At 47.5% G+C, this 26,733-nt stretch overlaps 1 protein-coding gene and 1 non-coding gene across 3 annotated transcripts in view; one reads left to right on the top strand and one right to left on the bottom strand.

Moving 5' to 3' along the window:
- The first annotated feature begins 5,168 nt into the window (after positions 1-5,168).
- Positions 5,169-26,733, top strand: part of Itgb5 (integrin subunit beta 5) — a 109,558-nt gene continuing 87,993 nt past the window's right edge. The window contains exons 1-2 of one of the 2 annotated variants that reach the window (XM_038345422.1): positions 5,169-5,495; positions 20,208-20,293. In XM_038345422.1, the coding sequence (XP_038201350.1) occupies positions 5,426-5,495; positions 20,208-20,293 (156 nt within the window). In that variant the 5' untranslated portion in view covers positions 5,169-5,425. The remainder of the gene's footprint in view (positions 5,496-20,207; positions 20,294-26,733) is intronic. The other variant, XM_038345421.1, reaches the window with a different exon arrangement.
- On the bottom strand, positions 11,177-11,279 carry LOC119825792. The gene has a single exon (XR_005287265.1). It is a non-coding gene; the product is annotated as a U6 spliceosomal RNA (small nuclear RNA).

Raw genomic sequence — 26,733 nt, 5'->3', positions numbered from 1 at the left:
TTGTTGTCTAAGTTCTCTGGGATTGTGGTTTATAGGCTGGCTTTCTTTGCTTTATGTTTAAAAACCACCTATGAGTGAGTACATGTGATAATTGTCTTTCTGTGTCTGGGTTACCTCACTCAAAATGATGTTTTCTAGCTCCATCCATTTTCCTGCAAAATTCAGATGTCATATTTTTTTTTTCTGCTGTGTAGTACTCCATTGTGTAAATGTACCACATTTTCCTTATCCATTCTTTGATCCAGGGGCATTTAGGTTGTTTCCAGGTTCTGGTTATGACAAGCAAAGCTGCTATAAACATAGTTGAGCACATGCCCTTGTGGCACGATTGAGTATCCTTTGGATATATACCCAAAAGTGGTATTACTGGGTCTTGAGGAAGGTTGTTTCCTAATTTTCTGAGAAATCGCCACACTGACATCCAAAGGGGCTGTACCAGCTTGCATTTCCATCAGCAATGCAGAAGTGTTCCCTTTACCCCGCAACCTCTCCAGCATAAGTTGTCATCAGTGTTTTTGATCTTGGCCATTCTTTTAGGTGTAAGATGGAATCTCAGAGTTTTTTTGATTTGCATTTCTCTGATGACTAAGGATGTTGAACATTTCCTTAAGTGTCTTTCAGCCATTTTAGACTCCTCTGTTGAGAGTTCTTTGTTTAGGTCTTTACTCTTTTTTGGGGGGGAGGGTGAGGGGAGTTATGTGTTCTTTTGGTGTCCAATTTCTTGAGTTCTTTGTATATTTTGGAGATCAGACCTCTGTCTGATGTGGGGTTAGTAAAGATCTTTTCCCATTCTGTAGGCTGTTGTTTTGTCTTGTTGACTGTGTCCTTTGCTTTACAGAAGGTTTTCAGTTTCAGGAGGTCCCATTTATTAATTGTTTCTCTCAGTGTCTGTGCTGCCGGGGTTATATATAGGAAGTGGTTCCCTGTGCCAATGCGTTCAAGTGTACTTCCCACTTTCTCTTCTATAAGGTTCAGTGTGGCTGGCTTTATGTTGAGGTCTTTGATCCATTTGGATTTGAGTTTTGTGCATGGTGATAGATATGGGTCTATTTTCATTCTTCTACATGTTGATATCTGGTTATGCCAGCCCCACTTGTTAAAAATGCTTTCTTTTTTCCATTTGATATTTTTTGCTTCCTTGTCAAAGATCAGGTGTTCGAGGATGTGTGGATTGATATCCGGGTCTTCTATTTGGTTCCATTGGTCCTCCTGTCTGTTCTTATGCCAACACCAGGCTGTTTTCAGGACTGTAGCTCTGTAGTAGAGTTTGAAGTCAGGGATTATGATACCTCCAGAAGTTCTTTTATTGTACAGGATTGTTTTGGCTATACTGGGTGTTTTGCTTTTCCATATGAAGTTGAGTACCGTTCTTTCGAGGTCTTTGAAGAATTATGCTGGGATTTTGATGGGCATTGTGTTGAACATTTTACTTTTTTATTGAAGTAACTGTAAAATGGTCTGCACCCTTTAGGCACTGTGAGGAAACATTTAGAGAAACGAAAACAAATTATGAAAGTTTCGTTGGACTGGAAAAGGGAAGATTAAAGATTCCAACAGACTTTCTAGACTTCCTCTAGGTTGAAGGCCTGATGACAATTGAAAAAACAAAAAAAAGATATACTTTGTACACACAAGTATGGGCCCTTACATAGACACACATAATCATACCCATGAATAAAAATTAAAATAAATGGCTTTTTGAAAATATTTTATGAGCCAGGTGGTGTTAAGCAGTGACATTCGCCTTTAATATCAGCACTCAGAAGGCAGAGGCAGTCAGATTTCTGAGTTCAAGGCCAGTCTGGTCTACAGAGTGAATTCCAGGACAGCCAAGGAAACACAGAGAAACCTTGTCTAGGAAAACAAAACAAAAACCACCACCAACAAATATATGTTATTATAGGCTGTTTCCATCAACACAGAAGACTGGCAGGCTAACAGCTTCTTCTATTATCTAGATGTCACTTTCTGGCTCATCCTCAGAGGTCCTGAAAGCTGACATGGGGATTAGTTTTGTCTACCAAGAATCATGGTGTAGGGGCTGGAGAGATGGCTGAGCGGTTAAGAGCACTGACTGCTCTTCCAGTAGGACCCGGGTTCAATTCCCAGCACCCACAACTGTCTGAAAATTTAGCTCCATGAGATCTGACACCTTCACACCAATGAACATAAAATAAAGTTAAATAAAGCATTAAAATTAAAAAAAAAGAATCATGGTGTATAAGGAGAGGAAAACTGATGTTAGAATATTGGGTGTTCTTTTTCCTTTAGAAAGCCAGGCTAGCCTTGAACTTGTGATGTATCCAAGGATGACCTTCTGTTTGTTTTCCCAAGTGCTGAGATTACAGGCATAAGCCATTGCACCTGCTCTAAACTGGTATTTTTCAAATAAAAAATGATCTCAGCATTAAATATGTATATACTCCTGAGGGACAGTGGAGGGAAATGCCTTTAATTCCAGCAGTCAGGACGCAGGTAGAACTTTGAGTTCAAGGCCAGCCTGATCTACAGAGCCAGTTCCAGGGCAAACATTTAAGCAAGAAAAAACTGTCTGGAATAAACAAAAACCCCAAAACAAACAAAAAGGTATACCCGTGTTTCATAGGCATCCTCTACAAAAGAACCTTTAAAAATATTTATTTTATTTTTATGTATATGGGTATTTTGTCTGCATGTATGTCCGTGTGTGGTGTGCATGCAAGTGTCTGCAGAATTCAAAAGAGGGTGTCAAGCATCACACAGTTGTGAGCTGCCGTGTGGGTTCTGGAAATTGAACCCAGGTCATCTAGAAGAGCAGCCACTGCTTTTAATCACTGAGCCATATCTCCAGTCTCCTATTCTTCCCATGGTAAAAGATACATAATGTAAATTTTATCATTTTATCCAGTTTAAGAGGACTGTAACAATATACTATTCATTTTTAGAACTTTCCATTATCCCCTCCCCCAACCAGCCTCTGGTACATCTGTTTTCTTTGTTCTCTGTTCTGGAGCCTTTGAACAGTAGAATGTCTGGACAGGGTGGCACACTTCCATAATCTTAACACTCAAATGTGGAAGCAGGAGAACCAAGAATTCAAAGTCATCCTGTTCAGTTGCAGAGTTCAAGGCCAGCCTGGGCTAGCTAGACCCCACCACCAACAGTATTATATAATTGTCCTTTTGGGTCTAATTTATGTCATAGCATGTTTTCAATGTTGCAACAAGTGTCAGGATTCAATTTCTTTATTTGGTTGTTTGTTTTTGAGACAAGGCCTCCTAAATAGTCTGGCTGTCCTTGAACTCACTATGTAGATCAGGCTGGCCTCAGATTTACAGATGTGCTTGCCTTTGCCTCCAGTGTTGGAATTAAAGGTTTGTGTTATCACATCCAGCTCCATTTCTTTTTAAGATCAAATAATAGATTATCATATGTATATCTGACAATTTATCTGTGAATACTTAGATGAAGGATTCTTGAGGGGGGGGGGCGGGTCATGAACCACAGAAGTTCTGAATTAGGAAAGGCTTTTCCAAACCAGCTTTAATGCAGCTTGGATTACTCAGGAGTCATGGTTTATGGCAGGTCTGGGCAGGCTGGGGACCCGGAGAACCACAGGCTAAGACAGGAGGGGACTGGTGAGAATTAGGGCAAGTTGGATCATAGCACTTCCCAGGTGCAATTTAGGTGAATGGTGGTCTGTGCCAGGTGTGGGACAAAGGGAGCTAGTTCAGCAGCGATGAAGCACTCACGCTGAGTGCAGAGGAGATGGGTACTACAGGGCCTGAACTTACAGAATGCATGGCATAGGAAAACTACTCTTGTACTTAAAGCAATCTTCAGCCAGCTTTCACAACTCCACTCTCTTCCATCTAGCTGAACCATCCTACTACATATTCCTGCCAGACAAATCAACTCTCGGCACTGGCTGTCTTCCAGTTCAAAGGCTTTGATCAGTTCCCATTAGAAAACGCCACCTCTCAGCGGGGAGAAGTGTAGCCTCAAGGCAATGCCCTGAGGGGCAGGTAATTCCAAGATAAACCTGGGCTGTCTCTACTGCTTGATTTGTTGTTGTTTTGTCCTCTGGCCATCGTCGCTCCCCCTCCCCCAGTTTCTCTGTGTAGTTTTGGAGACTGTCCTGGAACTCACTCTGGAGACCAGGCTGGCCTCGAACTCAACAGAGATGAGCCGGCCTCTGCATCCCGAGTGCTGAGATTATATGTGTGCTCCACCATTGCCCAGTGCAGCATGCTTTTATCGGACAATGGTTAGCTTCAAGTACGAATTTTAAGTCAAAACAAAAGAAGATATTACAGAACAAGTCTAAGGATGAATTTTGAGGTTTGCTATGGATTGTTTCATTTTTGCTTACCCATGCTACACTATGAACGAACGGACTTCTGGCAGTATCATCCAGGCAAGAGTTTGGGAGGTAAGCCAAACAAAGCTCACGATCTAAATGCCTCAGGAAGGTTTTGTACCCACACCTCCAGTTGGTTCTTGACCTGCAAAGGTTAGGCAGCCTTACTTAAATTATTCTGAATTTGTGTGCAAAACAGCCCAGCAGTCACTTCCTCCATCACGTTAACCCTCAGTGCCTCAGTTTCCTCATCTAAATAACAGGAGGGAAGTTATGAGTACTAAAGGAGTGAGTGCACAGACAGACAGCACTTAGCACGCTGCCTGCTCAGCAGTGTGTCCTGGGCTTCACCTGCGCCTCTGTTCTACGTGTCCTCCCTTGCCCGTCCGGAGCGTGGCGTCTTGGTTGAACAAGGAGGACGCCTCTGTCCTATCTCTGGCGAGGCCCGGGCTGGCATGTGCTTCTGGAATGACGAAATGGCCTGGGAGATCCAAGCGGTACCTGCCGTCACTCCTGAAGTCATACTGTGATTGTTTTGGCCCAAGTAATCTCTGCCGGTCTAATGGAGCGTGCCCCGCCCCCTCCCGTAGCTGTTAAGACCTGGGAGGGAGCCCCAAACTAGAAGTTTCGAACTCGGGACACCCCTCCCCACCCCCGACTCCCAAGTGCATCGTATGTGACAGCCACCTGGGCACCCCGGGACCTAGGCGTGCTGGCGATCCCGGCGCAGGGCGGAGCTGGTCCTGCCCGGAGCTCGCCCCGCCCCGTCCCGCCTCGCTGTAAACTGACCGAGTGGCGGCCCGCGGGAGAGGGGAGGAGAAAGCCGAGGAGAGTGGGGCCCGGCGGCCGAGGGAGAAGGGAAGGGTCTCTGAGAGCGGGCGCGCAGGGACTCGGCTAGAGTGCGTCCTGAGCGGCGACGATTCCGGGCGTCCCGGCCGGCCAGCAGGGAGGATGGTGGCGGCGGGGCGCGGGCCAGCCCGGCCTCGGGCGCCGTGAGCCCGAGTGCAGCGCCCGGCATGCGGCTGCGGTCCCCGGCCTCAGCCCCGCTCCGTCCCCGCCGCGCGCCCCCGCCGAGCGGCGCGCACCATGCCGCGGGTGCCCGCGACCCTCTACGCCTGTCTGCTCGGGCTCTGCGCGCTTGTGCCGCACGTCGCAGGTAAGCCGCGTCGCCCGGTGCGCTCTCGGGATCTTTGCTCGCCCCGTGGCCGCTTGCAGAGAGCCGAGGGTCCGGGGCACCCGGGCGCACCCCGGAGAGACGGCGGGGCGCGGGCTGCAGATCTGCGTGCACTGCCAGGTTCCCTCCCGGGCTGAGGAGGAGCCTTCCCTTCCTGTGTAAACAGCCGGCGTCTGGTGGCCGAGCCCGAGGGCTCTGGTGACGCGGGAGGGAAGGCCTCCCCGCCCGGTGCTGGGGCCCCAGTTCTGTGCCCGCCTGCACAAAGCAGCCCTTGTGGCCCGCGGGGAGTGATGTGGGGGCCAAAGTTTGCCAGCCCAGCCACTCTGGAGGTCTTTGGATAGTGCAACTTTCTCTACCCCTGGTCTAAGTTGAAAGTTGTCACCTCTCTCGGCAAGTCCGAAGTCGTGGCCCCACCTGGGACTCCGCCATCTGATTCTGTTCCTGTACCACGATTCACAGTGCTCTGACGGCGGAGGGGCTGCTGGCTTTGCCTTAGCCAGATGTTCCCTTGTCCTGTCGGCGCTGGGGAAGCCTGAGATACTTGCATTAAGTTTTCTGACTTGAAAGTAGCAGTTAAGCCCCTAGAGAAAGGATGCTAGTCGGCGCTGGGGCTGCCAGAGACGTGAGCTTGCCCTACCTCCTCCAACCCACTCAAAGCAAGAGTTTCCGAACTTTCTCCTTTCCGTCGGAAGTAATTGTGTATTGATTAAGGGTGCGCTATGCACTTTCAATACTTGTTTGTCTTTCTGAGCCCAGCCGTTCGTTGCCTGGCTGCTTGAGGGGAGAAATCTGTTCTCCTACCGCGTCTCATTTACATGAAGGAGGTTGAGGTTTCCTTCTCAGAGCGGGGAGGGTGGTAGAGGAAACAAAAACGTCGTTCAGGCCTCAGTCCGAACTTAATAGCGTTGCAAGGCTGCTTTTATGGGGGAAATAAGTGGATCGGTGAATCTCACCCCTTCCCCTCAATCTGGCAACCAATGGTGCCATCTTTGGTGTTCACGAGTCCCCCAGGGAAACGCAAGGAGATTAGCTTGAATCACCACCTTCTGGAATATATCCTTGTGAACTGACCTCACTTTAGAACAGTCTTGTAATTTGAAGTTTATGCTCTTTTTATTGTTTGGTGGAAATTTTTTCTTTCTTTTTTTATTCTGTGATGGTGTTTTTAAAATTTCTGTCAGAACATCAACCTTAAATTAGTTTCATGAAATTTAAGTTTGGGAATGGCTCTAGTTTTCTTCCAGTTAAACATTATTTGGTTCTAATGAAAACTCAAAAACATTTCCCATGGCCAAGACTTTAATCTTTATTAGTGGAGTTCCTGGCTGCCTCCCTTTATCTTCCCCTACCCCAACTCTTCCCAAATTCACCCCTCTTCCCTATGCCCAACTTTATGTCCATTTAATAAAACACAATGAAACCAGTTACTCTTAACCCAGTGGTCTTCAACTTGAGCCTGGCTCTGCTTACCTGGGGCTACAATCTTAGAGAAAACTCCCCTCCCAGCAGTTAACTGTTGCCGGTAGCTCCCCTGCTAGGTTTTTGCTTTTTAAATGTATCCTCACCTGGCCTGTAACACTATGTAGAGCAGGCTGGTCTCAAATTTCAGAGATCCATTTGCCTGTACCTCCCAAGTGTTGGGATTAAAGGGGTGCCCCACCCCTTGAGGTGCCCTTCAAATTATTAGAGGCATTCGCTTTTCATTTGTGTGTAATTTCACCTCCTTGGAAGTTGCCGTGCTTCTGAACGGGATCTCAGAGGTGGGCCTTGGAGGGCCACGTGGCTTCCCTTTGGCTTCAGGGAGGGAGAGGTGAGCCTAGGCCCAGGGCTGTTTGGTCATTGTACCTTATCTTGGAGCCTGGGTGGTTTGCTCCAGTGTCTTCAGAGTTAAGTTTTGTCCATTGCCCTGTGACCACAGCCTTGTCTTTTGCCGGTTTGTGCTGCCATCCCCCCAAAGTCAGTAAAATGGTGGTAGAGCACCAACCTCCAGGGTGGGTCACCTCCTCCTTGGAGTGCGCAGGTGCTTTGCCAGGTCAGAAGGCGTGGCTCATGCTGACCCACCTTCTTCCCCTTTGTTTCTTCTTCCTCGTGTCCCCCCCTGCCCCCACCCACCCTCTTTTGTCTTGAAAGGTGGCAGGAACTTTCTCCTGTTGTTTTCTCTTGCTGAGGGAAACAATTTGAAAGGAAGATCGTGGTTACCTCTGGAAAGACATGGTATTGCGAGGTTTGGTGCCCATGTGGGTGTTCCCAGATCAGTGAGTGGATCCAGCAGGCCACAGACCTTACATTTAAGGGGCCGACTGGAAATAAGTCTGCTGTGATGTCCCTATCCTCACTCCCAACAGGAGGATCTCCTTATTTCTTCCTGGGGCCAAGAGTCTCCAGGCTGGAACCTGACACAGAAGGTAGCACAAACCAAGGAAGGGTTGCACGGGGGAAGCCTCCCATGCCCTCTCCCGCTCTAAGACAGAGAGGGGAGTTTGGTCTCACTCCCGCTGTGTGGCTGGAGTCAGGCTAGCTGCCGTGGTTTATTATTTTATAAGCAATCAAATGTCCTTTTAGTGGATGCTCTGCAAATCAGAATGCTCCGAATACCAAGAGCCCTTTGTTGCATTTCGAGAATGCAAGTTGGCAGCCCTGGTCCTCCTCACCCTGTCCCTGGCCCACCGTGGTGGTGGGCAGATGCTGGGGTGGGGGTGGGGGTGGGGCTGCTGGAATTTGGCTGGGTTGGCAGCTCCCTTTAGGTAACCAGGCCCAGGACACCAAAGGGTGGCCCAGTGCATAGACAACTGTTTACCCGCTGGGATTTACATTTTAACTCCACCGTCCTCAGTCGGGGGGGGGGGGGTGCTTTTCATACGGGGGACTGAGGCAGAAGAGGGCAGGGTCTAATTAGGTCTAATTAGTATTCCTCCCCTGCTTGTTCTCCACGCTATTTAGCTACTGAGGCAACGAAGAATTAAAATATCCAAGTAGTTTGGCAAATCGCCCTTTGTGCCTGCCCGCCCTAGTAACAACTTTTTTTTTCTTCTTCAGCCTGGTCATGGAAATATTCTGGGAAGTTTTTAACAAGATCAGCAATGTGGGGTAATTACGCACAGCACTTAAATGATAGGGTGGCTTTCAGAGGCTGTGGGCTGGGGGGGGTCTCTCCACAGGTGTTTTCAGTTGGCTGGGAGAGAGCTTCGGAGAGCCTACGGGGTTTGTTTTCCTTTTCTCCAGTAGGGGGAATTAGTTACTTTAAAGCCCCAGTTCTTGACCTATGGGGTTGTGACCCCTTGGATCTTGTGACCATTTCACAGGGTAGCCTAAGACCCTCGGAAATGCAGATATTTACATTGTAATTCATAGCAGTAGCAAAAATTACACTTGTGAAGTAGCAATGAAAATAATTTTATGGTTGGGGGTTGCCACAACATGGGGAACTGTATTAAAGGGTCACAGTATTAGGAAGGTGAGAACCATTGCTTTAAAGGGTGATAGACACCCATTTGCTGGTGAGGATTCTTTTAGCTTTGCTAGGGTGCGGGTTTGGGTTCGCAGGGTGAAGAGCCTGCTTCAGGGCGGCCAGCTGACTCACCCAGGAGGCCAAGAGCTGCAGCGTGGGGCCCACCTCACTAGATCCCTTTGGCAGCCTTGCCAGAGTTTTTCCTCTGTCTCTGGTAAAGCCAGGACCTACCCCTTAGATCCTCTCGCCCCTCACTGCTTAGATTCTTTCAGGCTTCTGGTTCCGCTGGATACCCCACGGCCTCCTGCCTTATCTTACCACAGTCTCCTCAGGCTTTACTCTGCCCCACTGGCCATGCTGCTTCCTGCCTGGACTGTCTTCCAGGTAGCTGCTGTCCGGCTGCTTCCCTCACCCCCACAGGCCATGGTGTCTCCTGCTCAGCCCACCGTCATCCAGAGCCGCTGCCTCATTCCTCATGGCTTCTTCCTTGACTTCACTTTTCCCCATTACTGTCCTGACTTGCCCCTTCTCCGTGTCTGTCCCCCACCCCACTCCCTCAGAAGCCTCACTTTGAAGTCAGGGTCTGTATGGGCGGCTGCTAACTGGGGGAGGGAGACCACATTGCTAGATGTCAAGATTCATTGAGCTGGAATCCATGATAAAGGCTGGTGGCTTCGACCCCTGAACTGTGTGTGCTGGGGAGGTTAGGTGACTTCATGACCTTTCTTTTCCATGACTTTAAAATCTTAGAAAGTCTAGAAGTTTTAAATCTCCACACTCAGTGTTCCTGCTTTCAGTATCTTACATTAATTACTGTTGTGAATTTGTCAGAGTGGGTAACCATATGGACACACTCTGGTTAGCCCACGTCCTCTTCTGTTCTGGGATCCCCTTGGGGTACCACATTACTGTCATGCTGTCTTGGGCACCTCTCGACTGTGACAGTTCAGTCTGGCCTTGCTTTAGTTGGTTTTAACAGTTTAGAGTGCTGGTCATTCATTTGACATATATTTCCTCTGTTTATAGACACTGTTTTTTTTTTTTTTTTCTCTCGATTAGGAGGAGTTTTATGTTTGGGGAGGAAGATTCTAGGGGTAACTGGTTGCCTCCTTTTTCTCCTTCTCTTTTCAAGACAAGGACCCATTCATCCCAGGCTGGCCTCAAGCTCTCAGGTCCTTGAACTGCTTCTTCTGCCTTCGCCTCCTGGGTCATAAACCCAGGGCTTTAAGCCGGAATCTAGCACTAAACCAACTAACTACATCCCCAGCCTTCGCTTGCCTTAGTTGAGCTGGCTCCCGGGTTAGGAGTACATGGTGTTCTTGCAGAGGACCCTAACACCCACATGAGGTGGCGCACAATGACCTGTAACTCCAGCTCCAGGGGATCCAGCATCTGAGGGCATCAGCATGCATGTGCACACACCCGCACACAGACCCATACGTATAATGAAAAGTAATACAATTGTTAAAACATCTTTTATTTAAAAATGTGTGTGTGTGTGTATGCACAGGTGTGTGCATATGCGTGTGTATATATGCATGCCAGTGAGCATGCATGTAGAGAGAGGCCAGAGGGGGACACTGGGTATCTCCCTCCACTGCCTTCCATCTCTGTTACTTCTCAGTGAGAATGGCTCTCTCCCTGAACCTGAAGCTCACTGTTTGACTGAGCTGGCTGGCTGCCTGTCTCTGCCTCCCAGTGCTGGGGTTTCAAGTACGTGGGGCTGTGCTCAGCTTTTATGTGGGTTCCAGGGATTGGAACACATGTCCTCATGATCGTATAACAAATCTGTTGCCACTAAGTCACCCCTATAGCCTCTTGTCTCCAGTTTGTTAAAATGTGTGTGTATGTGTGTGTGTGCACACGCGTGCACATGTGTGTTTGTCTTTGTGTGCCATGATGTGTGTATGGAGGGGAGAGGGTGGCTTTCAGGACTCAGTTCTCTCTGCCTTGTTAGGGCAGCATCTCTCTTGTTTCTGCCACGGTGTGCGCCAGAGGTACTGGAGGCTAATTGAACCTCTGCGCAGTTCTGCTTCTGACTCCCAGGAGTGCTGGGATTACAGATGTGTGCCACCACAGCTAGTTTTTTACTTTCATCTGGGGATTGAATTCAGGTCACTAGGTTTATGTGGCACACCTTTTACCTGTTGAGCCAACCCCAGTGGCCTCCCCCATTTCTGAATACGTAATATACTCAAATGATTTTTCTTTCTGTTCTAATATGGAATTCTTCACGAATCTGCGAGTCATCTGTGTGCAGAGGCCATGCCAGTCTTCTCTGTATTGTTCCCGTTTTTGCATATGTCTTTCCTCCTGTCTTTTCTCATCACCTATTAGCCCAGGATAATCCCCTGATGGCCCTGTTCTGCACAGACAGTCTCGGTTAGATTCTCATACATCAGTGTTTCTATAACATATTAGACTTACCTGCCCTCTATTTTTATTTAGAAGCAGCATTAAATATACTTCTGCATCTTGCTTTTTATTTTATCATTATTTATATTTATTTATTTCTGAGACAGGGTTTCTGTATGTAGCCCTGGCTGTCCTGGAACTCAGAGATCTGCCTGCCTCTCCTTCCTGAGTGCTAAGATTAAAGGTGTATGCCATCAGTGCCCGGCTACTTTTTATTTCTCACTTAGCCTTGCATTGGGGTAAACTTCATAGCAGGGTCTTCATTCTTTTGTATAGCCACATACACATTGTATGAGTAACTGTTTCAAAAATGGAAGGTTTACCACCTCAAGAGGTAGAGGTACTAGGATCCAGAATTCAAGGCCAGCCTTGGCTACATAGTGACTTTGAGGCTATTCAGGGCTATGAACCCCCAACAAACCAATCAATTAAAACATGCAAGTCATCTCTGTAGTGGTGTGGGTCTTTGGCAGACGTCTGATGTCTAGAAAGGCAGTCTGAGCACGGACAGACGGAGGTAGCATCTTGCTAGGACGTAGTTGAATTTTGTGATACCATCATCTTTAGACATGACTGTTTAGTTGCTGGACTCCGTGTTGGAAACCCCGTGTCTTGTATGACAAACGTGTGGGGCACAGCTAAGGTGTGGGGAGCAGCACCCCAGTGACTCGCCACCCTCAAGCCGGAAGGGTCAGGCTGATTTGGTACCTGCTTTTACTCACTTCTGTTATCCCATGGGATGTTTTGCATCAGGCCGTTACAACTGTTTTCTGTCGGCTTCACTAGTAGTTGTGCAACTTTGGATGGTCGGGGTGGGCTGCCGTGAGAAGGGCTGCCTAGAGCAAAGGTGGCCAGAGGCTGCCGCCTTGAGCTGTGGGCTGTCGAGGGACCAGGCAGGAAGGGTTGGATTAGAAAAACATTTCACACATCTTGGACAGACGATAGGCCGGACATGGGCTGCCTGGATATGGTTGATGAGAGAGGGGGCTGAGTCAATGTGTTTTGAAAGCAGAGAGTGTTTTTAGATCATATTTTGTAATAAACCCCGAGCGAGTCTTGAAGTTACGGAGCTTCAGAGCGTGGAAACTGAGCTGGGAGTAGTGACTGCAGACAAGGAAGGAGAGATGCGGCTGCCGGCTGGCCAATAGCGCCTATCTCTGCGACCTAGACACAACATTGCGACACTGGTGAACTCCGGCTGCTTGGCCTTGTAGTCATTGCTTCCTTCCTTTTCAAAGGCTCCGTGGTGCCAGTGATTCATGCGGCCAAATCCCAGCTCTGAAATATTAATAGGTGGAGAGCGGAGATGCCAGGGGAAGTGCTCTGTCACTGGGATGTGTGTGGCAGGCACACAGCCTAGGGTTTGGGGTTGTGGACCTTCTTGCTGTCTGCTGCTGGACACCCCTCAAGCTCCAAGGAACTGCACCCGTGGTGACGGCTGTAGCTCTCACCTCCCAGTCCAGAGCTCAGAGATCAGGACTCACTTCATGCAGAGTGTCTGGAGTCTGGATTTGTCCCAAGGGCAGCCTAATTTTAGGGCAGTTGAATGTCGTAAAACCACTTCATTATCGAGTGTGAATATGGAGTATTAATAGAAATAACTACGAAAGCAGAGTCACTTGGTGTTTTTTATGACTTTTCAATACGGTTTTTGTTTGTTCTTGTTTTTTTGAGTCAGACTCTCACTCTGGCCCAGGCTGGCCTGGAACTCATTATGTCCCATGTGTGACAGCTCTGGCTCCCCCTCCAGGTGCTGAGATTACAGGCAGAGCCACCTCCCAGCTGGCTGACTGTTGTCACACCAGGTCTCTATCGTGTCAGCCATCTCTTTGGAGGTGATAGTCTGGAAGAGTCAGGACTTTCTGTCAGAAAAGAGAGTTTGCCCTGCTGGGCTCTGGGTCCTTAGCTTGGACTCCTGGGGCTCAGGTAATCAGAAGTGCTAGCTGTGAATTCATGTGGTTATGAGGGCTCTGACCACAGACTCCCTTCAGGCCACAGTGTGATTAGCAGTGTCCTCCAGGAGCTGTGGAGCTCAGCGGGCCACAGCCTCCCTGTGTCTCAGAGAGCGCAGGGACACCTGTGGCACCCTGTGGCAGCACTTGACAACTGGGACCTGTGTGGACCTCCTTCTGGTCAATAGGACTCCTTGTGCCTGTCTCTTTGTCAGCTTTCCTTATGTGGCAGCTTAACTAGCTCGCCTGAAAACACTCTTCTAGGCTCTAAAGTCCCATAGTTCCATAACTTTGCAGAAGGATGCGTGTGTGTGTGTGTGTGTGTGTGTGTGTGTGTGTGTTTGCAGAGATATGTGTGTATGTGTGTATGTGTGTATGTGTGTATGTGGAGGTGCCAGGTGCTTTTTCCAAACAAAGTTTCTCTGTGTGACTAGAACTTGCCTCAAGAGATCTGCCTGACTCTACCTCCCAAGTGCTGGGATTAAAGGTGCATGCTACCACCGCTCAGCTTTTTATTTTATTAAAAAACAAGCAAAAAAAAAAAAAAACAAAACAAAAACCAAACAGAAACCCCCAACCAGCCAGGAGGTCTTGAGTTTGTCTGTGATAAGGCTGAAGAGGGGCAGAGAAAAGCAACTTATGTTTCTGACAGGTAAGGGGATTTGGCCAAGACCGGAACTTTTTGCAACACACACACACACACACACACACACACACACACACATCTGTTCTCAAGGATTTCCACAGATATTTGAAAATTGATGCTTTACAACTGGAAAGGAGCCAGGCAGTGGTGACTCACAGCTTTAATCCCAGCACTCAGGAGGCAGAGGCAGGCGGATCTCTTGAGGTCAGCCTGGTCTACAGAGCAAGTTCCAATTCAACCAGGGCTACACAGAGAAACCTTGTTGGGAAAAAGAGCTTCCTCCTCCCTTCCCGCCCCCCCCCCCCACATACACATCTCTGCAAACACACACACACACACACACACACACACACACACGTCCGTCCCATCTTCATTTGGTACCTTTATTAACAATCTCACTCCCCACCCCCTGTACCCTTGGCAACTATCATTCTGTTCTCTTTCTGTAAGATTTCAGATTCCGTGAACTTGTTGCATGCAGCTAAGATCTCAAGGCTACATCCTTCTGTGCCTGGCTTATTTCCTTTTATCATAATATCCTTCAATGACTGGATTTTATTTTTAAAAACTTAACGGTTCATTATGTGTATAGACTAAAATTTCGTATCATTGATTATATATTTTTAAATTAAAAAAATTTTTTGAGACAGGTTCTTGCTATTTAGCCTGCCTCTACCTCCCAAATGTTGGAATTAAAGGCATGTACGTCCCTGCCCAGCAAAACTAAAAATAAATAAAATTAAAATATAAAATTTTGTATTTATGTGGGTGGGTATGGGCAGGTATGGGCCCCTCAATGCATGTGCCTTTAGAGACATCAGATTCCTTAGATCTGGAGGAATGGGTGTGGTAAACTGCCCAGCCTGGGTTTTCGGAACCAGAGAGGCTCTTTGGCAGGAGCAGTATTCACTTTTAACTGCTGAGTCATCTCTCCATCCCCTGGCTTTACAGGGACCAGCCTTGACCTTTGGACCTTTCTGCTTCCTCTTCCCCAACACTGGGTGCGCAGGTGTGTACCACCTCACCTGCTGTAGGAGACATTGATGGAGCCCAGAACTTGTTGCATGCCAAGCGAGCACTGCACTGAGCTACATCCTAGCCCTAGATCTATAATCCATTTTGAATTGCTTTTTGCATGTGGGGTGAGTTAGGGGTATAGTTTCATTCTGTTACATGTGGGTGGCCGCTTGTCTCAGTACTGCTTACTGAAGAGACCGAACTTTCGTTGTGGTTGTTAGCGCCATTGCTGAAAATCTGTTGACCATAAATGTGAAGTTTTACTTTATGGGCTCTGTTTTGTTCCACTGATCTCTATGTCTGCTTTTTTATTATATTATTTTTGTTTTGGGGAGGTGTATTGTAAGGAGGTTGCTTGTTTGTTCCCGGCTGCTCAGGCAGGGAGGGCCAGAGGTGGGGCTGGTTTTGAGGTAGGATGAAAAGCAGGGAGAATTTGGGGGCCGTGAGGAGGATAGGAGCCCCTCCCTCAGGATTCTGGTTGAAGGCGCTCTGCAGAAAATCAAGAACAATTACCAGCTGTTTAAGGCTTCCTCCTTCCCATCTGTAAACCTGCAGTTTTCTAGAAATTTCACCAGAAACTCCATTTACAGAGAAAGGGCTTCCTCTAAAGAAAACCCTTGTGCAACCCTGTGGCTTCTGGTTTTTCTTTATCAGATTATAATCCCGCCAGAGGTGTCCCTCTTATCAAGACACAGCAGGAACTGGAGAGGTAATGGCACAGTGATTGAGAGAGCACTGTGGCTCTTCTGGAGGGCACAGGTTTGGTTCCTCTACTCACACGGAGGCTAACAACCATCTGAAGTTCAGTTCCAGGAAATCTGTCACCCTCAGGCATGGACGCTGTGCACCTACATCCACGCAGGCAAAACATTCGTGCACAAAAGCAAAACAAGTCTTTTCAGTAACCTCTTTTTCATAATTTATGTATTTTTATTTCTTTTATGTGCATTGGTATTTAGCTTGCACGTATGTCTGTGTGAGGATGTCACTTGGAGTTAGAGACAGTTGTGAGCTGCCATGTGGGTGCTGGGAATTGAATTCCCATTCCATGGAAGAACTGTCAGTGCTCTTAACACTGAACCATCTCTCCAGCCCCCATCTCTCGAAGTACTTTGAGAGACACCAAAATGGTCTCTGTGGGTAATGCTTACTCTCCATTGAGGAGCCCACACTCACACTTGGGTGTGTCTGACTTTCTTCTTACTTATTATGCTTATGCTAAAATGCCTTCAATCAGAATCTCCCAACTCTGCTTCATAAACTGACTAGTCCTGAAATTCTTCCCGTGTTGAAGCCGTGAACCCTGCTTTGACCCAAGTCAAGGCCCGAAAAGATTAGGGAGCTCCATCTGCTGAGGGCAATGGGAGCCGCTGACATTTTGATTAGTGTAGCTTGGTAGTGTATTGGAAATCGGGGAGTAAGAGACCACCAGCTTTTGTTCTTTTTGTTCAAGACTGCTTTGCCTCTTTGGGATAAATTTTAGGATTTCTTAAAACATTTTTTAGTGAAAAGTGCACAGGACATGGATAGATACTGCATGGCTCTGCAGGTCCCTTTGGGTAGCATATGCCTTTCAAACAGTTATTCATTCTTCGGTACCAGGGTTTTTCTTTAGCCACTAGCCAGCTCCCAAATCGCAACATGGAGACTTACTACTAGTTTTGAATGCTCAGCCTTAGTTTAGCTCTTTTCTGGCCAGCTCTTTTAATTCAACCTGTTTCTCTTTATCTACCTTTTGCCTTGGGGCTTTTTACTTTTCTTTCCTTTGGTTTATCTTACTTTCACTGCTTCTCACTGCCTGGTGGCTACCTGATTTCTGGCCCTGGGGCGTCTCCCTTTTTTCTCTCCTCCTCCTCCTCCTCCCTTTCCTCTTTCCTCTCAACATAGGTTTCTCCTATTTGTTCTCTCTGCCGGCCAGCTCCACCTATCCCTCTCTCTGCCTAGCTATTGGAAGTTCAGCTCTTTATTAGACCAATCAGGTGCCTTAGGCAGGCAAGGTGAAACAAATGCAACACATCTTTACATAATTAAGCAAATGCAACATAAACAAAAGTAACACACCTTTACACAAAGTAATATTCTGCATCATAAACAAATGTAACGCATCTTTACCTAGTTAAAGTAATATTCTCTAACACATGTCACTCCATTTTTTTTCCCCTCCCAAGACAGGGTTTCTCTGTGTAGTCCTGGCTGTTCTGGAACTTGCCTTGTAGACAAGGCTGGCCTCGAACTCAGAGACCTGCTGCCTCTGACTCCCAAATGCTGGGATCACTGCCCAATGTCACTCAATTTTTTAAAGCCTACTTAATGTGTGTGACTGCTTTGCTCTGTGTATGTACATGTATCATTTGTGTGCCCTGTTCCTGCAGAGATCAGAAGAAGGCACTGGATTCCTGACTAAAATTACAGATGGTTGTAGGCTGCCATGGCCTCTTCAAGAGCAACAGTGCTTCTAATTGCTCTGAGCCTTCTCTCTGACCCCTTCCCTTCCCTTCCATTCCCTTCCGTTCCCTTTCCCTTCCGTTCCCTTTCCCTTCCTTTCCCTTTCCTTCCTCCTTCCTTCCTCCCTTTCTTAAATTGGAAATCCCTTTGTTATTAATTTATTTCTGAGTTGTTTACTTGTGTTTTGATGTTGTTATGTATGCGATCATTTTCTTTTTCTTTTTTTTTGGGGGGGGGTGGTTTGAGACAGGGTTTCTCTGTAGCTTTAGAGCCTGTCCTGGAACTAGCTCTTGTAGACCAGGCTGGCCTTGAACTCACAGAGATCCGCCTGCCTCTGCCTCCTGTGTGCTGGGATTAAAGGCGTGCGCCACCACCGCCCAACTGTGTTCATTTTTTTTAAAATTTCTTTTCCAGATAGCTTGCTGTTAGTGTATAGAACTGTACTGATTATTTACAATTTTTTTATTTACTTTTGTATGTGTGCGTTTCTGTGTGTGTTTGCTGCAATGTGCGTGCATAGGTCAGAGGATAACTTTGTGGTTGACTCTCTCATTCCACCTGTACATGACTTCCAGAGATTGATTTTAGGTCACCATGTCCAGCAAGTGACTTTATCCCCTGAGCTATCTTGTGGATCTCTAGATGTAATTATTTTTATGATATTTAGTGGAACACGGGAACACTTTGCCTTTTCCCTGTATTTCTTTACCATTGCCTGTTTAATTTTCTTTGTTTTAGTTTCCTCCTTTAAGAACTGAACTGTTATCAGGCGTGTTGATACATTCTTGTAATCATAGCCATTGGGGGCGGAGGCAAGAGGATTGGGAGCTGGGGCCAGAAAGAAAAGTAAGCAAAAGCAAACAAAAAAGTCGTGAACCTTCATCCTCCACCCAGTGTGCACTTCTGTCCTTTACAGAATAGTGACCAGTAGACCCATTGGTCTGTTAGCGACTAATTGGGTCATTCTCATTCAGAGAAAAATGCTTGAGCCACACACAAGCTCTGTTCTTGGCCAGAGGCGGTCAGCACTGTTTCTGACAGGAAGGGAAAGACAGCCGTCTACTCCGCCAAGGACACCTGTGCTGTTGGTGCTGCAGAGGAGGGAGGAGAGAGATCAGCAGATTTAATCTCACTGCCACGGTGGAGACCTTTCCCCCAGACAAGTGGGCTGGGAGAGGGAAGGCTTGTCTGGCTCCAGTTTCCTTCTAATCTTAGTTTCTAGCTTTTCTTTTACAATCAGGAATGTGTGCTGGATTAATTTTTTAAAGTCCTTTATTTTTTTTTTAAATTTTTCGAGAAAGGGTTTCTCTGTATCCTGGAGCTCTGTAGACCAGGCTGGCCTCAAACTCAGAGATCCACCTGCCTCTGCCTCCCAAGTGCTGGGATTAAAGGCGTGCGCCACCGCCGCCCATCAAAGTCCTTTATTTTTAAAAATTTATTTTTGTGTATGTGTATGTACACGTTGGGTGTCCTGCTCTGTCACTTTCCTCGGGGTCTCTCACTGAACCTGAGCTAGGCTGGTGGTCAGCAAGTCCCAGTGACTCTCTTCTGCCTCCCCCCCCCCCCCCGCCCCCGCAGTGCTGGGGCTGCAGCTGTGTGTGCAGGCCATGCTTTTTGGCAGGTACTGAGGATTTGAACTTAGGTTCTCGTGCTTGCGCCTCTGCTGAGCCATCTCAATAGCCCCAGAATCAACACTGCCCCTCTCCTTCCTTCCCTCCCTCCCTTCCTCTCTCCTTTCTTCCCTCCCTCCCTCCCTCCCTCCCTTTCTTTAATAGGTCTCATTCATTCTGTAACCCTGGCTGATGTGGCACTCACTGAGACATGCCTGCTTCTGCCTCCCGAATGCTGGGATAAAGGCATGCACAACATTAAAACAAAACGTGAAGTGAGTTTTGAAAATCTCCCCATGTAGTTTAGCCAATCTGGAATTCCCTGTGTAGCTCAGGCTGGTCCAGCTCCTGATCCTCCTGCCTCTCCTGCCAGGATTATAGGCATGAGCCACTCCGCCCAGTGTTTTCTCAGTGCCTAACAGACACCCATAGGTTTTTCTTCCTTGACCTGTTAGTAGATTTGCTGAATCAGTGGATTCCTTTATCTTAACCAGCATTGTGTTTCTTCTCTAAGGGGTGTGTGCTGACATGGAGTAGCTGCAGATTTTGATGAGATGGTATCCCAAGTAATTGGATTTCAGATTTTTATTTTTAACAACTGAGACCAGTCTTCTCATCCCACCCCTCGAATTTTCCTCCATTTTGGGGTACTCTAAGTGTAAAAGGACCTTTTCCTTCAGTCAAGGGGAGAATGCCCTGAGTTATAGGGAAAAGAGATGGCACCCATGTGGACACAGCAGAAGTAGGAGTTGCTAACTTAAAGGCACGTGCTTGTCAGCGACTCCGGAGACTGTGTTGGCCTCAGCAAAGGAACCTTGACCTGAAATTAGCACTGGGGTCCTCTGTAGCCTCGCACCTGTTCAGGGAGTGACTCCCATCCTGTCCCTCTCCCAGGAACTTAAAGACTTAATTACTAATGTATTATTAATTATTATTGCTAGCACATGTGTGTGCGTGCGTGTAAAAGGCCAGGAGAGGGTATCTGATTCCCCGGAACTGGACCTAGAGTTGGTTGTGAGCTGCCTGATGCGGGAGCTGGGAACTAAACTCAGGTTCTCTGGGAGAGCAGCAAGTGCTCTTAACCACTCAGCCCTCCCTCCAGCCCCTGCCAGTGATGTTTATGCCAGGAACTAATCAATGCATCCTTATCTTGCTTTGAAGGGCTCAACATCTGCACTAGTGGAAGTGCCACCTCATGTGAAGAGTGTCTTCTAATTCACCCCAAATGTGCCTGGTGCTCCAAAGAGGTAGGTGTGATGGGGAGGGAGAAAGGGAGGTGGTGGGCTGGCAGGAAACCATAGCACACAAATGTGTACCAGAAGCTGAACGGATGCTGGCTCACTCACAGGTCTCTGACTTGTTCTGGATGTTTGCCTGAGTGTTCTACTGCAGAATTAGACCTTCATCCCCTCACCTCCTCTCTCCAGGTTTTTCTGAGACAGTCTTATTAAGTCGCCTTGGCTGATGTGGTGCTGAGGGTAGAAACTAGGACCTAGTACATGTAGGGTGAGCACCCTGCCAACTGAGCTGTATCCCTAGCTCTCTTTCAAAGGCTTTTGACGCTACAGCATTAGTTTTAGGGTTGGTGGAGCCCAGAGTCTGCCATGCTTAGTGAGAAGCTTGTTTGAAAGTTGGATGAATACTATAGGTAAATAGATATCAAAGGGCCCAAGACTGCCCAGGAAAACTTTGATTCTTGACTTAAAGCAGCGAGGCTCTTCTTAATCATGAAGCTCTAGTCAGGTTGTAGGGTCCTTACTAAACACTCATCTTCCTCAGAGAACACTGTTCCGCAGTTTTACATGGCATGTTCTTATGAAAGTCATGGCGTGCAAGATGTCATGAATGACTGACATCTTTAGTTATGGCCTATTTGATGCTTATGAGATAGTTAGCCTCCATGGAATGATTTTATTTAAAAGAGATAGAGCCAGGCACAATGGCGCATGCCTGAGATCTCAGCACTTAGGAGGACCTTAGGTTAGAGGCCAACATGGGCTACACAGCAAGACCCTATGTCACAAGCAAAACAAGGGCTTGAGAAATGGCTCAGCCAGCAGTTAAGAACACACACTGCTTTTGCAGAGGACCCAAATTTGGTTCCCAGTACCCGTACCCATATGAGATAGCTCACAACCACCTGTAACTCCAGCTTCAGAGAGTCTGATACCCTCTTCTGCACTTTGAGAATAACTATGCTTATGTGTACACATACCCACACATACAGACACACTTATAATACATAATTAAAATTAGAAAGTAAATCTTATTTTAGAAAGTCAAAATGAAAATAAGACTGTCATTTTCCTTTTTCTTTTCTTCTTTGAGACAGAGTCTCACTATGTAACCCTGGCTGACTTGGAATTCTCTATGTATATCTGGCTGGCCTGGAACTCACAGAGATCTCTTTGCCTCTGCCTCTCAAGTGCTGGTATTAAAGATATGGTGTGATTTTGTTTTATCTTTGGCACAGTGGCACATGCCTTAATCTACTGCTACTTCAGCCAGCAGTTGTGACTCCACAGTTACAGGCCTGCTTCTCTGGCAGCAGCCCAGCTGCTGAGGCCACAGCTTGGCATGAATTCTTTTCCCATAGGCACTGTCTCTGCTGCTGCTGCTGCTAAAGGTAGCTTTCACTAAATCTCTGTTCTGATTATAAATGAGACTTGAGATTCAAAGGCTGCAGTGAAAACCTGCTAGCTCAGAGAACTAGCTAACCTTCTCTCCTTACTGACATCTCTCTGAAAAGGTCCATTCTTCCAGTCCACCAAACAAACAAATTGTGCCACTCCAGATCCCTCCCTACTCCTTCTGGTGCATCTCTCTATCTCTTTCAGGTGCCCTCTGAATACTTTCTGTCAACTAGTTGCTAACTCAGCCTCCTGACCCAAGGTCAATTTTATTTAACTAATCCAAGTGCAAACTCAGGGTTCACAGTGTGACCAAATATCCCCAACAGTGTGATGCCTAGCTCCTTTTTTTTTTAAAAGTCCCATAGGAAGAAATAGCTTGGGTGATGCTAGATATATTATTATCATAAAGAAATGCAAATATTAAGTAGGGCAGTTGTTTTAGTGAGTGTTCTATTTCTGTGAGGAGACATCACAACTGCAGCAACTCTTAGAAAAGAAAACATTTAACTTGGTCTTGTGTACAGTATCAGAAACTGAATCCATTATCAGCATGGAGGGAAGCATGGTGCACACAGGCAGACGTGCTGGAGAGGAGCGGAGAGTTCTACATCTGGATTGGCAGGAAGAGAAAGAGCCATTGGGCCTGGCTTGAGCATTTGAAACCCAAAGCCCACCCCCCAGGAACACACATTCTCTAGCAAGGTCACACCTACTCCCAACGAGGCCATACCTCCTAATCTCTCGCAAGTAGTACCATTTCCTAATGACCAAGTATTCAAATATTTGAGCCTATGGAGGCTGTTTCTCTTCAAACCACCACACCAGTTTTCCTCCTTCCTTTCCTTCCTGAATTTACTGCCTGCCTACCTGCCTTCCTGTCTTCCTGGATTTACTGCCTTACAAATACAAACCTGATACTCAGTCACTAGGAAAATGACATCATATACACCAGGATATATTTAGTATCAGAACTGCTGCCACTTTGGCACAAAGCATGTCAGTAGAAGCAGGGAGGCATAAAGTACACTTTAACTAACATCTTGGTTCATGAGGGACATGTGCTCCGAACAATGTTTTTCGTGAATTAAGCACCATATAAATCTCATTGTAAAGTATTAATACTTGGAACTCACTCTGTAGACCAGGCTGGCCTCGAACTCACAGAGACCCGCCTGCCTCTGCCTGCCGAATGCTAGGATTACATATGTGTGCTGCCACGCCCAGCTGAGCTTCTTGTCTTAAAGGAAGTTTCCAGATCACTTTTCTAAACTGTTGTTAGAACCATGGAGACAGACTCTCCCCTTGTGAGTAAAAGAAAGCAGCCCTGTAGTTTGGGCTGGCTCAGTCTGTGCAGTGTGGTATGTGGTGTGCGGGAGGAGTAGGGGGTAGCTTCTGGAGGTAATAACGCACTTGCTTTATTGATGATATTCTGAGTCCCAGAGAGGTAGAGCAACTCCGTCAGAGCCACACATGTGTGTCTGGGCTAGCATTTACCAGCCTCACTTCGCTTCCCAACCTCAGATGACAGTGCCTCTTAGCACATGGACTCAGCAACCCCCGTGCAGCAGGGAGTATATAACTGAACAAGTTACTCCAATAAAGGAGTCTATATGGAACCAACCATTTCCTGCTTGTAGTATCTTTGTTATGAGCCTTCTCTGGAACTGTTTTTGGTTCTCTGTGACCTTCAAGATAAATCCAGGTTCTAAGGTACCTGCCTCCTGCTCACTGCTGTCCCTAGCCCACCCTCGACACTTCTGTCATCAAGCGGAACTGCTGAGACTTCTGAGTGTCACTTGGTAAAGCCCACATAATGCCCCACACTGCCACCTCTCCCCGGGGGCCTCCAGCTGTCCCTTCTTCCCTTTGCTAACTACTTCTGCTTGTTAAGGCTGAGTTTAAGCCAGTCTATTCATGAAAAGTTTCTGCAGTAGGCCTATCTGTCCGTCTGTCCATCCTACCCACCTGCCCATTCATCTATCCATCTGATATGAGAAAGGGAACTCCCTCCGCCAGTCACTGAGGGCATGGGTTTAATCTGCTCATTGCTCACAATGTGCTCGCCAGTAGCGGTTGCTCAGTGGGTATCAGCTCAAGGATTTTGTTGGATGGCTCTTTATTACATGCCGTGTTCAGGTCCTGACTTGCTCATTGCCCTTGTCTCCCAGGATCTCTGTATTATGACCTTTCTCCCATACTTATCACCTCTTACTGGGCTGTTTTTCTACCTGTTGCCAATTAAATAATCTTTTCTTGTTTTATTCATATCATACCCAGTGTCCTTCTGAGGCTGGGACAGGAGTTCATAGCTGATGAAAGAGGCTTGCTAAACAAACATGCTGTGCCTCTTAGGATGACTTTGAAGGTCTGATGTCCCTGTTTCTACCCCCTAAGCCTTAGGATTGCAGGTGTGTCACCATAGTCGGTGTGTTTGCTTGTTTGTTTACATAGTGTCTTATGATATAGATCAGGCTGGCCTCAAATTCAGCATCTGCTTCTGTCTCCTGAGTGGGGTTTTCAGGTGAGGTATTTCACTGGCCCACATGGCTACTGTTAATGTCTTAAAACATGGAATAAAGGAGACATTACCCAGTGCCTAGCCTTGCTGAATGTAATGAGGTTCAGACCAGGAGGGCTTCTAATTAACTGAACCTCCCAGATGGCTAAATGAGTCATCTGGTAAGTGACTGTTGTTACCTATGAGCATATTCTGGTAAAATGGGCAGTGGGTTCTGGGAGCCAGGGTCTCTTTTTTACTCTGTTTCTTCCTTTCTTATATAACACTTCCAAAAGCCTGACCTGATGATACTAACAGTGAGTAAATCATCCTTAGTGACCCCATCATTTCTCTAATCCACACAGAGGGTACCTGGCTAGCCCACTGGGTACCCTCTCTGCTTGCACAGAGCCTCATTCTTGGCTGTACTGGAGCAGCTTCCCAACTCTGGGGTGAGCTGTCCCTGGAGCATCGATTGTGCTTTGGGATGCTAAGGCTGGAAAAATCTGGGAATGGTTTTGGTCTAACTTGTGCCTTAGCAAGACAGAGTAAGTACAACTTGTGCCTTCTCGGCCCCATTCTGGGATGCTGTCAGAGGAGCAAGGTCTCTCTGCCAGGAGCATGTGATACCCAGTGGACAGCCTCAGTGGGTCCTAGCCAGAGTTAGCCAGAGTGGCTTTTTAATTTGTTTTCCAGACAGGACCTTAATCTGTAACCCAGACTGCGCTTGAACTCAGGATCCTCCTTCCTTAGCCTTATGCAGGCTGGGATTGCAGGTGTGTGCGGAGTCCATCCTCGGTCACAACTGGCCTCATCTCCCGGGGACCCTCTGCCAGGGGACCCCACCTTTGCATCCACTTTTTCTGCCACTGTATTCTTCCATAGGAACTGAGTTGGAGGCAGCCCATGGTGTCTGATTCTCTACCTGCTTCTGCAGCATGGCCCGCTTGCCTTGCCCTTCTTGCGTTTGCTTCCTGTGGTTGTGGTGGGGGGTGGAGGGACTTCAGCCTGACTCTCTCTGCCTCAGCACCAGGCTCTCCAGACCCTTTTCTACTGAGTAGAATATAAGCTGCGTTCTGTCTTTCTCTGTTGTCATGGCCTACTCCCTCAACCTGTTCTGGCCCACCTGACCCTGAGCCTCTTAGAACACTTTCATTCTTTGTCCTGCCCGGCAAGGACACAGCAGCAAATGCCATTAGTTTCTTATCTGCAATGTTTTTAGGTTTTGGGACAGGGTTGCTCTGTGTAGCCCTGGCTGTCCTGAAACTCACTCTGTAGACTAGGCTAGCCTTGAACTCACAGATCCGCCTGCCTCTGCCTTCCACTGGGACTAAAGGCGTGCGCCACCACTGCCCCACATCCATCCCTTTAACTGGAAACTGTGCTCTTCCCTCAGTAAATTCAACAACCTAGCCAAAAATGAAAGCGGACACTGTGGTAGCAGACTGGGGCAGCTCACATTCTCTCCACTTACATTTCATTGTCTAAAACTCACACCACTACACCCAGCTACGCTGAGAATGAGGAGAGGGTGTAGCTGCGTGCCAGGACCCAAGGGAGAAGGAGTTGGGTGACCTAGTGATCTGTGCCCTAAGTGGGCATGCCAGTGTAGCCTGCAGGAGGCCAGGCTGAGGAGGCCATGGTCCCAGGAGGCAGGTTAGGGAGGATACCAAGGACAGAGGTAGGCAAAGCTTGCACTCAGGTCTGGGGAACGTGGGTAGGTCGCTAAGGTGTGACTGTGAAGATGCAGTGAGATGCTGTGATCCTGGACAGTACCAGGATGCTGGGAATTCCAGAAGGAGAAGCACCAAGCCAGGCAAGGCTGCCACAGTGGTTTTGAAGGGATTTGCGTGGACCAGAAGTGTGGCCCCAGCTGGGGGAGGTGCCCTTGGCCTTGGTGGGTGTGGAAAGGAAGAATGAAGGAGTGGATAGGATAGGAAAGAGGTCAGAATATAAGGGAGACAGGTAGGGCAAGAGGAACGAACATGCTGGGACATGATGGTGGTAGGAAAGGTAGAGAAGCCAGTATCTTTATTTTACTTATTTACTTATTTATTTATTTTTAGCTAGAAAAGAAATGAAACACACGCAGACACAGAAAAGAAAACAAAGATAAAAACAAACAAACAAGCAAACAAAAAAACTCCAAAAACAGTCTTTGGCCAACTCACATTGAAATGTACATTCATTGAAAGAATCTCTCTGTGCTGGGCTGAGTGATCATAGTCATCTCGGTCCACTGTGGACGCCTCATAAATATTTGTGCACTGAATTAAATGAGCCGTTTGAAAGCTGGCACAGCGATTTCCCCACCCCGCTCCCCCACCCCCAGCCGCAGTGAGTTTCTGGCATACACCACACATTCTGGTTTGTCATTATTTACCACCACCCCGCCCCCAGTGCAGGACGGCCTGCCAAGGTGGAGTGCAGCTTGCTTGCGCTGGTCAGAGGCTCTGGCCCTGCTCTATCCAGTGAGCAAGGCCAGCCTCAGAGAGCAGCCAACTCCCCTGGGCCCAGCTCCCCTCCAGCGTTCTCACCTGCTGGTCTTTGCACTTCT

Source organism: Arvicola amphibius, chromosome 10 (genome assembly GCF_903992535.2).
Source record: "Arvicola amphibius chromosome 10, mArvAmp1.2, whole genome shotgun sequence".
NCBI lineage: Eukaryota > Metazoa > Chordata > Mammalia > Rodentia > Cricetidae > Arvicola > Arvicola amphibius.
Note: the sequence above shows the minus strand (reverse complement) of the source record. Positions and strands in the feature narration are given on the sequence as shown.